At 39.6% G+C, this 15241-nt stretch overlaps 1 protein-coding gene across 8 annotated transcripts; it reads left to right on the top strand.

Moving 5' to 3' along the window:
* Positions 1 to 5365: 5365 nt before the first annotated feature.
* hmgn3 (high mobility group nucleosomal binding domain 3) lies at positions 5366 to 14976 on the top strand. Of its 8 annotated transcripts, none has more exons than XM_004542198.4 (7): positions 5366 to 5459; positions 7159 to 7206; positions 7454 to 7483; positions 9384 to 9434; positions 10108 to 10206; positions 10405 to 10504; positions 14118 to 14976. In XM_004542198.4, the coding sequence occupies exons 1-7, from the start codon at positions 5445 to 5447 to the stop codon at positions 14123 to 14125; spliced, it is 351 nt and encodes a 116-aa protein (XP_004542255.1). In that variant the 5' UTR covers positions 5366 to 5444; the 3' UTR covers positions 14126 to 14976. The 8 variants fall into 8 exon arrangements, with proteins under 8 accessions (XP_004542255.1, XP_004542258.1, XP_012772025.1 ...); XM_012916571.3 differs by lacking the exon at positions 5366 to 5459 and adding an exon at positions 5466 to 5621 and having other exon boundaries at positions 10111 to 10206; XM_004542197.4 differs by lacking the exon at positions 5366 to 5459 and adding an exon at positions 5466 to 5621.
* Positions 14977 to 15241: the final 265 nt, after the last annotated feature.

The following is a 15241-nucleotide window of genomic DNA, read 5'->3' as shown; positions in this document are numbered from 1 at the left end:
ACTGTGTGTCCCAATGACGTAATGCCGGACCGGTAAGAGTGATGGGTGGGAGGGTGATCCAGCTTTATAAATAGACATCTGGGTGTCAGAGGGGTTAAGTTTGTCTCGTTTTAAGAGCAAAAAAGAGAACGTTTAAATGTGTCACATAAATAATAAAACGCTGCGTTGGAAATAGTTATATTAAAATGTATTGCTGCTTTAAACCCCTCAGCAGTTTCCTTGAATAATATACTAATGCTGAAACGTGAAATAGGGCAGAGATGTTAAACATAAGGCCAGGGAGCCAGACCTGGCTGAACAAAGGATCCAATTCGACCCACTGGAGGGCTTTGCAAAATGTGAAACATGAACAGAGATGAAGCATCTGTGAGCAGTAGTGAGTTTTACTTTCATCTGAGAGTCTGAGATCTGAATCTTCATCGATCTTAGAGCCTCTCTACCTGACAGGCACCCTGGCATGCCATACTGCCAAATAACACCTTTTTATTTTATTTTGTTTTATTTTTTATTTACTGCAAATTTTGTATGAATTAATGAAAGTGCTTCATGTTCAGCTTTCATTGCGTTTTCTGTTTTCTTTATGGCTTCATGTGTTACAGTTTAAGCGTAAGGAGTCTGTGTTGCTGTCCTTGGACTTACACTAGAGTCCGTGACACATATCAGATATGAGATCTTACGTTCCTGATCATCATCTTAAAAAGCAGATAGCTTTTTAATTGTGAATTTTTTCAGAATGTGCTTATTAAATTTCCTTGCAGAAGAAGAAAGTGGGAAAAAGAAATATGAAGAGTTTTATTTGCTATTATTACAGAGATTATTAGAAAAAGGTTTCAGTGGATGGAATTGGGCTTGTATGCGGTGCACATATTAAAATGACTTTCAATCCTCTGTAATTCAGTATTCATCTATAATAATCATGCAAAAGATTGTCCACAAGGTGTCAGTCACGTCCTGCCTACATGCGGGTGTATTTGGGCCTGGGTCTGGCTTTCTTCACATTCTCTACAACGAAATATGGCATCTCAATAATGTCACTGCGTGGTGAGAGCGAGACTATTTCTGACTTGCTGACGAGCACTTCCGTGTCTGCAGAGGCAGCCTCGGCTCTTTTACTGATGTGTACTGCTTCAGCGAGTCATTCGATTTCCCTTCTCATTTGGAGTAGTACAATGAATATGGAAACCCAAATTTTAATCAGACACAGACACGGTGTGTTTAATCTGTCAGAGGAGTGTGGGGGATAACGTTAACCCATATTGTATTAATTTGATAAACTGTGCTTTATTTGTATAAAAGGAACACACTGACCTTCTTAACTGACCAAGCATAATTTGATATTTAGCCCTGAGCACAGCCCAAAGAAACTGGAATTTAAGAAAAAGTGGAAGACTTCCTTTTTTTCTTTTATCATCATGTGGGATGATTAAAAGCTTCATGGGTACATAAAGTTCAGCTTTTGTTGTCTAATGTTCCCAGGGGTGGTATAGTGGGGAAGTTGTTTACACGGCTGCTCACAGCAAGACAGCTCTTGGAAAAGCCGAGGCCTTTCTGTGGGGAGTTTGCATGTTTTCCCTGTGCAGGCGTGGATTCTCCTTCTTTTCTAGTTCTCATTCAAAGTGGGCTGAAGCAGGAGGAAACGCAGGGGACAAATTGCAGGAAAAGAAAGGACAATGGTTCCATATGAGGTTAAATATTTGTGCTGATTTATACTTTAACTTGTCATCCAGCTGTAGATCTTAGATATTTTATCAGCGAGCGCAGACAAAGATGTTACGGTCACAATGACAAACAGTCTTAATATCTAGACCCCTGGAGCCATCACAGGGCTAATGGAGAAACATACAATCTTTTCTGCCCACATTCACACCTATGGCCAGTTTGGACTATGTGAGGAAGCTACAGTACCTGGAGGGAGCCCACGCAGGCACAGGAAGAACACGCAAACTTCACACAGAAAGGCCCCAGCAGGGAACTAAGCCTTTCAAGCCATTCAAGCCTTCTTGCTATGAGAAAACAATGTTAACCACTGTTCCACCCCCATCAAACAAACTAAAGATCAGGCTGAACATGTCCTCTATTATGACTTAATATAGCTTAAAAGGAATGAGCTTGGTTCTGCTTGATTTAAATTTATCAGAGCAATACTAATATCACTTGTGTTTAATGTCTATACCAACTTTTGAGTGTTCATTATGTCACCCAGAGGCGCTGTACTTATGGCAAATGACCCTGTGCTGCCATAAACCATGACCTCGGTTAAACATTTTGCAATAAGTTTATGTTCCCAGTTTCAAGCTTAAAGTCTTATGAAATAAAACAATCATGTTGGTTTTGTACATTATCTCTCCATCATTACAAGAAGGGCTGACAAACTGGGGCTGTTAGGCTTTTATTGCATGTCGCTAACTTATAAACGTGAGCTGTCCTCAGTTTGTCAGTTAGATCAACGCCTCACTCACAATGTCTGTTTTCAAAAAAGGTGGGATGGCGATATCAAAATGCTCAGCTTCAGATTTACAAAGCAAGACTTTCAGACCAACGGGTGACGCCATGTTTTCAATTTCCATCTTTTAGATACAGACTATGAATAAACATTATATTTGTTAAACATGTGAGCATTATTTTATCAGACTATAGGCACTTAGCCTGATTCATTAATAAGTTGTTCATCTCTTTGAACAGCCTTATAGAGATGTTAGCATGCTCTAAAGGCCTAATCTTTCCTTTTAATACAGCCTATCTATCCATTTTGTTCCATTTACCCAATTCAGGGGCACAGGGGTCTGGAGCCTATCACAGCTGTCATAGTGTCAAAGGGAGGATACAACATGGACAGGTCTCTAGGCTGTCTTTGCGAGGAAGCTGGAGTACCTGGAGAAAACATCCATGATATGCATGATTTAGTGTATATAGGGCATTTTCAAAAGTTCGGTGTGGAACATAGATTCATTTTGACCAGCAGAGGTGAAAGAATTCACCAGGAAGTAAGGCGATAAGAAATCAGTGATTCAATGAATAAAAAAGAGAAACAAAGTAACCATGTTTGCCCCACTGACTGGATATTTAAGCAGAAGTGAAACTCATTAAACACGGTAAACTTTAAAACCTAAACTATTTTGTATTGGCTGAAGTCAACCAAACACAAAATTTGCAAAATCTCACTGGCCTGCTGTGAACATAACTCTCTCTCTTTACGTTAACTTACACAGATATGGTTCCATTCTATTAATTTAACCTTTTAGGCAATGTATTTGCTTTGCATCTTTTGTGTTCACATCAGTGGCAGATTATTGGAAACAGTTCAAATGGTGCCCGTACAAGCCTGTGCAGCATATTGATGATTCAGACAGTTTTCACACTTGTGTCATCTTTCACCCCGTGGCCTTGTGGGTTCAGGTTTTTCCTTGATTTTTTTTTAAAACTCTCTGTCTGTATATATAAGCTTGTAGATGCGCCCCATTGTGATTTTCTTTTCTTCCATTGAGCTGACTGTGTCAATCTATGTGGGAACACTGCAGCTCCCATCAAGCTGGTTCTGGGTTAGTTGGCTTCTACAGCGGTTGTGCGTTCATACCTGTGTGGAAATCAGGGGTTTTGTTTGTTGGCTTGTTTAGGGCAGGAAAGCTCTGCCTATTGTAAAACTGGTTTCTCTGTGCGTTTCTCTGTCTGTTGTTATGTTGAACAAGAATGTGCCTTTTGTTGATTTCTGTGCAGTTTTTTTTATGGCTATTGTGTGTCAAAACAGTGCAATATGTGCATTTGTATATTGTAGAATATGCTGAAAACAGTTGCTTTGTAAGTTCTGGATGTTTATTGTTAGTTCAAGTTAAGTTCAAAATTGACTATACCTACTCATGGGAGCACTAAACAGTTAAACACCTGTTTTAAAGCTTTAATAGAAAATTAAACTCCTTGTAGCGGTGTAATTTAGAACATCACGAGATTTAGCTCAGATTTGGAGTAGAAACAGAAAGTTAGCGAAAAGAAATGAATTGACACCTTCTATCCTGAGTATTTGGTTGACTTCTTTGACTGGATGGCTGAACGAAATGTTTTTTCTTCTTTATTTGAGCTGCTTGAAGGTAGCACCTTGGCCTCTTAGAAAATGTGAATGGCATTTTTTTCCAATACTTGCTGATGTACTAAGAGGATGTGATGCATGCAATCAAAAAGACGTTCATTCCAGGCGATAGGTGTTTGTCATTCTGGTTTATTTTGTCCATAAGAAGAAAGCAGGCAAAAGAACAAAGTGTCATGGCTCCTAGAATAAATAAATATATTATAAGCCACCGCTAGTAAAAAAGTCTAATGACAATTAATAAATAATTTCTACAGAATTTTTAAAATGTTTTTCTCTCTGTTCAAATCATCTGCATGTAGTTGCACAAAATGTGTAGTTTTTATAAAGGCCATTCATCCATCAAGCAAAGGAGATTCTTCCTGTTAAAAAGGGGTTTTTCCTTCCCACTGTCACCAAGGCGCTTGGTCGTCTTATTATGGGGATTTATCTGTATTATTGTAGAGTCTTTATCTTACAATATAAAGCATTTTAAGGAAACTGTCATTGTGATTTGGTGCTATAGAAATGTATAAATATATAAATGAAATTGAAATTCTGAACACAGTTGTATTCTTGATGGTGCCTCCACTGTCAGTAACACTGTTATACCTAAGCACAGATATCTACCTTGGGTTCATTTTGTCCTTCGGGTCATGATGAGTGCGCAATTTGGCTTATCAGGAGGGCAGTTTTGGGTCATCTGAGTTCACTTGGGGCAACCAAGGCTGACCAGATGGAAAGCTGGGATTACAAGTGAATCCTTGCCTGACTACAGGGGTCCTAAAACTTCCCAAGAGGTAATTAAATCCAAAGGTGTGTTATGTTAAAAATTGTACTGTGCACATGAATGACAGATTTGGTTTCGTGATCTACAACTTGATTTAATTCTGACTTTATTTCTAGGATGCAAATACAAATGCAAAAAAAGCACTTGTGCACAATATTCGTAACCCTGTCTGACACGCTGAAATCTAACACAGTACACCCCCCCCCCCCATTGCATCGTTTTACAGACCATCGCGTTCCTGAAGGGAATGTGACAACCTTTTTGCAGAAACGTTGTGTATGATTTCTCTAGTTCTCTGTAGCAGGGAAACCCCTACAAGACACAGTACCTTCCAGCTTTTCTGGATCTCGCCTGTGGCTGACATTGTGCCATTGTGCCCATTTTTTCTGGTCCTTTGTATTTTATTTACAACATTCTCTCTATCCCATCCTACATTACCCAGATTCACCGGGAGGGATCTGCGCACAAAGAGCGCGTAGCCAATCGTTGGGAGACTCTGGTAAATTTCGGCCAATGCCCGCGACCCTCTTATTTACATAGAGACGAGACGATCCAATCGGGAGTCAGCACAGGAGTGGATTTTGACTTCTCTGCCCAATGGCTGCGGACGGTGTAAGTTTTGGGGGAGTGCATATAATCAACATATTATCGAAGGTGCTTAGATATTGATCCCGTATTTCGAGGTAGTTCAAATTCACCTATCTTGGCCCTTTGGCTTTGACCTTTATTTTGCTCGGTGGAGAATTATTGACGCATAAAATGCCGAAGAGAAAGGTGAGTGTCGTCCCTGCGTGCAGCACACTTCACTGTAGTTTTTTCGAGCTCATGCAATCGAGGAAAAATGGGAATAATATTTTGTGGCGACGTCGAGGCAGGTGAGGTGATGCCAAAGTTTGAGGAAACGTCTTTTCGACTGCAGCCTTTCACGCGTAGGCGTTAAACACCCACTTATTAATAACGGATATTTTATATGCGACATTTTGGGGCTTTTTTCATTATAAATCCCCGTGTTCATCCCAATGGCCGTTCTTGTGGTCGTTTTCCCCCCCCTGCCACTTCCCTGTCCACAGTGCGCACCGGTGAATGTTAGAGCCGCTGGATGGATGGACGCGTAAATCCTGTTGGAGACGTGCGCTGTGATCATTCTTCTGGGCGCATTTCACTCATATAGATTCTCTCATCTACTCATGTAGATTCCTAATAATGCGTGATATATGTAATATTTAATAAACAAATAAAATAAAAGCCCTCCACCTCCCTGTCTAATTTTGGTTCTCCGGGTGGTGATGAATATGGCAGGCGCCACGCAGAACGAACGAGCCCTTAGCCCCATGAAGAGAAAGGAATAAAGGGGGGGAAGGATCAGGGACAATCGCCGCTGTGTGAAAAGAGGCCGTGGCTCTTATCTGAACAGGACTGCACGACAAGCTCCTGTGCATTGTATCAGCGCATACATGGAAATTGGCTTTTCTGTCACCTAAAAAAACGGCTATTGTCCTCGCAGATTCGCCTTTGAGGACAGAGAATGGGGGGCCTCTAGGGGCGGAGGTCGGCCACATGCAAATGATGCAAATAATGTGAATGTCAACCTGCGAGCTAAACCAATATTTTTTTTTCGGGTTTTTTTTTCATGGTGGGAGTGGGCGCACTTCTCTCGTGCGCCGTCCCTGCCTACCTGGAGCCGGGAAATACGGTGTCCATTAGGAGCAACAAATGACGCCCGTGTTGTTAGTTAATAAGCGCCCTCCCCCGAGTGAATCGATGTTTATGGTCCATTATTCTTTTTTTTTTCTTTTTTTTTGCACGTAAGCAAGATGCCTCCATTAAAAGAATGGAATTAACCAGAGAGATTGTGGCATCATCATATATCATCATCACATAATGTGATTTGCATCTGTGGAGAATTTTGGTCACGTGTGATGGAAATTGTGCTTTGATTATGTGAAACATTAAACAGTGGTTTTATTTTTTTTTTAAAGACCATTGATTTCTGGGGGAAATTATTTTAATCCTTTTCTTAAGAAGGATTAAATTTAATTGTGATTACATTCTTTTTGTGATTCGGCCAGAATGAGAAAAACCTTCCTCCATCATAAAATCCTCAAATATTATGATGTAAATAATATCTGAGGATTAATCAAAAACATGCTAATTGTTTCAGCTATTGTTACAGATGTGTTATACCATGAGTAGTAAGTGATATTTCCATTAAGACATCCTGGAATCTGTTTTGGTTCACAGAGATAATTCACTTGTGCATGAGAAAAATTAAATTTGAACTTTTTTTATATGTTCATTTTATTTCCTGTAGTCCCCAGAGGCTCCTGAGGGCAAGGAGCCCCCCAAAGTCACAAAACAGGTAGACGCTTTGTGAGTGTGTGTGCTGTGTGTGTGTGCGTGGCAGTGTTTCCGCGTGCTGTGTGGAGTGTGTATGAGTGAAAGAATACTCACATGAGGAGTTAATGATTAGGACACGTGTAACAGTCACCAAGTAGATCGTCTCGAGAGCAGTTGGCAAAGGTACAACTGATATCTCTTTCTCTCTCTCTCTGTCACTGTCTCTCCCTCGCTATCTCTCTCTTGTTGATCATTTGTTGCTCCGGTAGCCCACCAGAAGGTCAGAGAGATTGTCAGCGGTAAGTTTCACTCTCCCCTCTCTCTGTCTTCACCTCTGTCACTGTCCACTCTTTCCTCTCAGTGTCAACCCCTCATCCCGCCGGGCTAAAACATGTCACATTACCAAGGCTCTGAGTAAAGTCCTCTCGACCTTTATGGATTTCATCAAGGCAATCGCCAATTAAAAGAGCTCCATAAATGTGCTCCCAGAGGACTGGCTCCTGGCTTGGTATGCATGTCTACTCTCTGTTGTCTTTGCCCATTCTCAGTGTTGTATGTTGCACAACATGTTGATGTTCAGGGCTGCATGACTGCCACCAGTGGTGTTATAAATTCTGTAATCATGTGGATGAAAATAAGTATTTTCCTTGATGACGTTATGCCTAATTTGTATTAAGCTATTGATTGTGAATGGCATTTTAAAACAATGTTATCTGAAATATAGTGTTATTTTTATGTGGTCTAGCAGCCCTGCTGTGCAGTCATTGTGTTTGTGTGTGCGTACTTTGCATGTTAAATCCACCGGTGCTGGGTCTTTTTACCCCGTCTATTTGCATGTGCTATTGAAATCATGGGTATCAAACTGGCGAAGAACAGCCTGAATTGTCTTTAATTCTTTCATTTGAACAAAATCTCTTTTTGGCATATGTAGTCAGTCTCCTCTAATTACATGTGCAACACAATTTGTAGATAGCAGTTGATCGTTAAAGGCCACAATTTAATTCTTTCTGATTCAAGCAACCTGTCAACATCTAGACATACTTTTTGGCTTTGAAAAGTTTCTCAGCACCAAGAAAAAAGAGAAAAAAACCTGAGTTATTAATGCATTCTCTGCCTCTTTCACACTTTACGCAGTCATTTAATAGCTTTTGAGGGGCTGGTTCTTCTCTGTAAGTTTGACACCCTTGATTTAAACATTAGTTTGACATTTTGAGCCTATGTAATTCTTGCTAAGGGTTTCATGGGAAATCTTTATCACTTTCATCTCTCATTTCTGTATGCTAGATATGCTAGCAGTTAGCTTGGCTTAGCTTAGCATAAAGACTGGTAGCCAGTCTTTATGCTACCTAGGCTTGTCCAAAGGTACAAATTAACTACTTGCACCAAAAAAATGTATGGTGTAAGTTCTTTTTTTTTTTCTTTTTTTTAAAGGGCATGCGATACCATGTCTGTGTAGCCACAAGGTTGGTTTGTCTACACTACAAGCTGTGCGTGCCTCGTTCAAGCTAACGCCAAGTAGACTGAGGTTTAGCTACAGTTAAAGTGCCTCTTATCCTTTTATTTTCAACTCTAAGTCACTCTAGCAAGCAATTTCTTAGCTGTAGGTTTACTTTTTAAATTGTATCTTTAGGCAATTTGTTACTAGCAGGATTGACCCTCTTCAGCACAGTTTGTCTTAATTCAAGCCTTTTTATTTTAGATCACATGTGCTGTGTCAGACATTTCTTGAGCAAAACAGAGATATTGTGAGAATAAATCACATGATTTCATTTGATCACAGCAGCGTTACTGTAGCTTGTGGCTTCAGGGTAACATGGTCCACACGCAGCAGCCTAAAAAAATGGCCAGAATCTTTGCTCCCATCTGATAAAATCATTGCACAGTGGTCTTAGGTCAGCCCACATCTGATATTTAAAACCCATGGGAATATGATGAAAGCCCATGGGTTATGAAATATGGTGCAAGTACTTAATCATTATCAATATTTGGGCTACAGGAAGATCAAGTGCAGACATTTCAGTCAGCAGGCTTTGGGTTAATCTCAGTGAATAACTCTGTACAGCAAAGTAGCTGAAACTGCTTTCAAAGAGTAAAGAGAAAAGATAACTCTAGATAATATAGATAAGAGCAACATGTCTTCATAAACTCTGAACCATGAATTAGTTCTGACAGGATTTATTTATTTATTGTAATTTTCAGAGACCTGCTCCACCCAAGCCTGAGGCCAAGCCCAAGAAAACTGTCGTCAAGGTGAAACAGATTACACACACACAAACACACACTAAATTATTTGTAATAATTTGCAAAAATCTGAGGAAATTGGCTGCCTTTTAGTATTAGTTTATATGACTGTCCAAAGCTGCTGGATTGGAAAAACAAAACACAAACTGAAAGCAGGCTTAACTGTGATGAGTATGTATGCAATAACTCAGGCTATTTTTACTTGAAAACAAAGAAATGGGGGGTAGCTCAAGACTTGTGTACATTACTGTACTGTTACTGAGTTTTTACAGAATCACATCACTCTAGTTTTAGCCTTATTTATATTAACTCCCAGTATATTCTGGAAGATTATATTGGTTACTTCACGGCCTTGCTCTGAGCTGACATCTTAGTACTTGCCTTGAGATCCTTGGGCAGATCCTTTGTGTCCTCCAGGGGCCTGGCTGTAGCCGGAAGGGGATAGAGCATTAACACCCCAAAGCTCTGGAAAGGTCATTTTCTGAACCACTTATTTCCTTTAAGATACAATATAAAATAGAGAAGTCCTTTCCTGGTTTTAGTCAAGTTTGATTTTTTTAACTGTAACCACTGTGTATTGACTCTTTGCTGCCCTTGTGAAGCTTTTGCAATGCTGATTTAGAAAATGTTACTATAATTATCATTATATGCACATTATGTTATTCTCACTTGTTCTGTGCAGAAGGTGGTAGATGATAAGGGGGCAAAGGCAAAGAAAGGTGGCGCTAAGGGGAAGAAGGAAGACGGTCCTGCCCAGAATGGAGACACCAAGGCCAATGAGGTATGAGGAGGGGAAAATAAAAACATGATGTAATTTTTAAATAAAATGTAGGAAAATTATATTCAGTTCTAAAAATAATAATCTTTATTTCCTTATCCTGTCAATTTGTGTACAAACGAACATTAATTACAACAAATACGCCACACGTCTGTTTTTGCTCACATGGATATACCCTCACACATAAACACACACACACAGATCTATGTGTCTCGTCCGTCTGTCAGTGTGTCTTCCATCAGAAGCACGGCTCCCTCCATGATGTCAGTGAGAGGACAGAGTGAGACAGTCAGAGTTAAGGGTATGGTTGAGTGTCTCTAACTGGTCTTTGGTATGTGTGCTTGGACACTAACGTGCTGCTAATAGTCACGTCTGCGTTAACAGGGAAAACATTTACTCGCTGTGCTTTGCAGTGCTGTGTTTATTAGAGTGTTTGGGAAACACAATGAAGAAGTAAGGATGTCCCACTTGCTCTCTGTGTGCAGTGAAGTGGGTCTGACACAACTTTTTCCATTAGCAGGAAGGTTAGCTGCTGCTCACAGAGCTGCAATGTGAAATGTGCTCTGGTTCATGAACAGCTGACTCCACTATTGACCAGAGGGGTGTAGTGGGAGGTGAGATTAACGGGTTACCGAGCTATGTTTAGCTTTTAGGCAGAGTTTTCTGTGTCACTAGTGACTTTCTTTTTACTCGGCAACATTACCGTGTTTGCTTTTTCTAAACTCATAAGCTTTACGTTCAGATTTTCGGTACACTTCTAAGTACAAATATCTGCTTGACGAATATATTTTGTATGCAACCTGTTGAGCAATATCTTACTAACACCACCATGAAGCTCAGCTTCAGCAGCCCAAACTGGAGTTTGCATGCATTCAGCTGGTGATGCATAAAATGTATGAATGTTTTTATGCTTGGCTCTAACCTGCTGCTAATTCTTCTTTGTGCTGCAACTAGAACCCAGGTGAGAAAACCGATCAACTGCATTTCCAAAATGATTATAACTAATTAAAACTAATGTAGACGTTAAAAAACATTTTAGTTGACCAAAAAAATTCAAAAATTAAAAATAATGAAAACTAAATTTTGTAAAGTTGGAAAACTAACAAAAAAATATAGAGAAAATATTCTTAAATGTAGTATTTGTTTCTTTAGCAAAAATATTATTACAACTCACCTGACGAGGCTTTGATGAACATGTTTACTGGATGTCCACAAGACTGTGAGTCAAAACATAAAATAATAATAATAGAAATTTAAGACACTCCAACTTAATTAACAAAAATTAAACTAAAACAAAGCATTAAAAACTCAACTGAAACAAAAAAAAAAAGAATGCACTCTGGAAACTTCAGCTAAATTACAAATCATAATGAAATAAAAATAAAAAGTAATATACAAAATACAAAACTATAACAAATCAGTACATTTGCAGGTTGTTTATTGACAGTTTTAGATGAATACAGTAAATTTGATTTTGATATAAAGTGATTTTCATATCTTCTTCATTAGGTTATGGCACAGACTGAACAGACTGTACCCTGACCTTTGTTTAAAAGTATTCATTTAAAAACATCAGAGCTGTGATGCGCAGTTGTTACGTTTCTAACCAACAACAGCACAGCGAGAGTGCCAGGTATGATTATGTTTCTGCTCTGTGCGCTTGTGATGATCACAGATTCCCAAAATTATCCTTTTTCTCAGCACCACTGTCGTCTTGTTTGGTACAGTGTTGCATTGCACTGTTTTATAATTGGTGCTCAGTCAACTGACTTGTCTGATGTGCCTGGGTTAACAACAAAAGTTCTTAACCACTATTGTGGTACCTGTTGCCTCTGAGGGTGTTAGGTTTGGTCAAACCAACTAACACAAAGAAAACCTGGCTGTGCTGAACTTAGCTCTCAGAGGAGATCGCAACAAAATTATTGCTAAGTCAGGAGAGAATGTAAAAAGTAAGTAAGATAAAATAATTGTGCCGCTGCAAAATTTTAGCTTGAAAAAAACGAGTGATGAGTTGAGCTAACAGCTTGAAGCTCCTCATTGGCAAATGAGGTCATATGTTACCTTGAAACTCATGAACACCGACCTGCCTGACTTTGTAAATTTCTTATTGAAGGTTGACTTCGGTCGAATCGCAGTACTGATAGTTCTGCTTTTATTTACTGGAGGTTTGAGAGGTCCATAAATAGAAATCAGCCACTGCTGGCAGTAAGTGAGTAAATGTGGTGTTTTGTTGGGGAAATGAATTGAGCCATTAAAGAAAGAGCCTGACATTTGGATAAATAGGTTGCTTTTACCTTATGAAAAAAAAAAATATCGCACTTTCTCTGTGTGTCTGTACAGTACAAATGAAGCCAGGCTTAGCTTAGCATAAGCCATTTTTACACATGAACAATGGGAAGAATCAGGCTGGGATATTTCTGACAGTTCTTCTTTCTGACATGTAAACCACAGCAGGAAACAGTCAGCTTCAGATGCATCTACCCTACCAGAAATACTCCATGTGGTTTAAGGTGATGTTCTGCCTGGATAGAGCAGTTTGTGAGTTTGTGTACTCATATGCACCTTTGTTGGGAGATGTCATGAAAAGTTCAAAGCTGCAAAGTGGATGTGTTTAAACCCCTTTAAAGTCTGAATGCCCATAGAAATATCTTGTTGGTGTGTTCAGGTGAATCTTGACAACTTTGGATGGAGCTAGGCAATAGAGAAAATATTTTACATTTTTATTATGTAATTTATTTTTAGTTATTGTTAAAGTAAAGCGTTACGCAATTATTTTATACTTAAAATGTCCGGTGAGGAAACTACTTAGGCACCTTGTTTAAATACTTCAAACTAGGAAGTGTGCCATCAGTGCCAACTTCTCATTGGATACAAAGGATGGAAAATGTAGAAACGCAGCTGTCTGCAAGCATCAATAAAATGTAGTTCAGTATTGTTTTTTCTCTATCGTCAGAAGTATCATAATTATAGATTTTCTTGAAATTTTGAGGAAATATCACCCACCCCTTATCTGTAGTTATTTATTTACTCATTTACACTCTGCTCAACTCTGCCGTTTGTTGTGTTTGTGGGGTTCCAAACATTTGTTGCCAACTTGGCAGTTGCAGAGTGCTAATAGCTGGGCAAACCGTGTTCCTGCCGTCTGTTCTTTACTTTTTAAATTTTCATTTATTGGTTGTCATAAATGTCTATGCTGATAGACTGGTAAAGACCTAAAAAAGACATGCGCTAGACTGAATGTAAAGAATCAAACAAGACTTCTAGGTAAGAGTTTAAAAATATGACATTTATATAGCTTTTATTTTACAGACTTAGCGCAGTCTCACACCCAAGATGTGACCTGATGTTTATCCTTTGTTACACTCAATGTTTACAGACAGTATGACAAAATGCAAGAAGACTAAAATAGAAACTAGTTATTGGCATCCCCAGCAGAAAACGAGGAAACAATACGACAAAAGTGAAATAAATCAGGTGCTAATTTAGCTCAGTGGTTGGGGTGGCTGCCAGGCCAAAGCGGCATCGAAATAGGTTTGCTTTTGACCCGAGCCGCTTTGGTGCATGTCCTACCTGCTTCAGTGAAAACTATCTAATAAAGATGTGAAAAAACACATTAGCTCAACTTTTAAAAGATTTATAAGCCTAGAATTTCTACACAGACAAGCATCCCTATAACTCCCTGTAGTTGTTAGCAAAACCATCCAGATAACTCATTTGGAAAGCCTTTTACTCTACAGACAATAAACCAAAACATTAAGTGATCTTTATGCAAAATAAGTTTGGATCTACACTGTTTGAAGGGTTGGTTACCACAACTTACTGGTTGGGTTTTCCCCTCCGTGTACCTCATTGGCCCTCTTACGTCTCCTGGGGTAAATAATGGCTACACCTGCATGTGTGTTTTTCACCTCCAGGTAACTGAAGCAGCAGAAGAGGCGACCGAGGAGAAGGCGTAAAGGCACGGGCGCGTCCATCGACTCGCCCCCTCTGACTCCATGGCAGCAAAGCATCTTTTTTTACTGACGATTTTGTACCATGCTGAATTTTTTTTAGACTTGTGATAGTAGAGATGGACAACCAGCAGCCCCACCTCCCGTATCTTCACACTCCTTCCCCCACCTCCTGTTTTTGCTCCATTCTCCTCCTCCCCCCAGCATTCTGTATTGCTATACTGTATGCCTCTTAGAAGCAGAAAGGCAGAATGAAGTGGTTTTATCAGACAGCTGCAGATGTTCTTTGTTTTGCCCAAGAGGAGCTGTAAACAAGACTTTTTTTTAAATCTATAAACCGGCTCTACCTTCATTCGTAGTTATGCTTCTCTATAATACATCACTTACTGGCACTTTGCCTGCAATCGGATGATGGTCACACCATGATGTAACCCCCTTACGGCTAAGGTGAGCATATCAACAGTTTGGTTGCAGAGCCACAAGAAACCAGTTCCACAGTCACCATGGAGAACATCTGCAGCTTTTTAAAAATCTTACTTTTTAGTCACCACCACTGTGTTTCACATAGCTCCTTTTGTATGTGTATACTGGAGTGAATGTGTTTGTGAGTCTCTGTGCTTGACTTTGTTTCCTCCCCCTTTCCTTTCCTTTCTTTCTTTCTTTTTCTCTCTCCCCTGAACACCTTGTCCTGCAGCAGAGTGACATAGCAATAATGAGTGGTGCTTCTGTTCTAGACGGCTCTATTGGCTTTGGACCCTCTGGGCTTCTCTGAGTTTCATCCTGTTGGGAGAATATTTTGAAATAAAAGAAAAAGTTGATGTCTCGTGGGACTCTTTTTTTAGTGTCTCTTCACTCGTTGGTAAATAAAAACGTTGTGAAATAGGTTCTGCATTTGGACAGCAATGCCATGTTTTGTTCTTCCCCAGACACTAGTAGGCTGTATTTTAACTGTATGCCTGCACACAGGCTGCTTTCCCTCTCTGTGTTCAGGTTTTACAAGTACTTTTTAACCAACACAAAGCTGCCACTCTGTGTCTGTGTACACTTTTGTGTGCATGTGTGTGAGGTTGCCAGGGGCACGTGGCTGT

The sequence above is a fragment of the Maylandia zebra genome, linkage group LG15 (assembly GCF_041146795.1).
Source record: "Maylandia zebra isolate NMK-2024a linkage group LG15, Mzebra_GT3a, whole genome shotgun sequence".
Lineage (NCBI taxonomy): Eukaryota > Metazoa > Chordata > Actinopteri > Cichliformes > Cichlidae > Maylandia > Maylandia zebra.
This window is presented reverse-complemented; position numbering and strand designations above follow the sequence as displayed.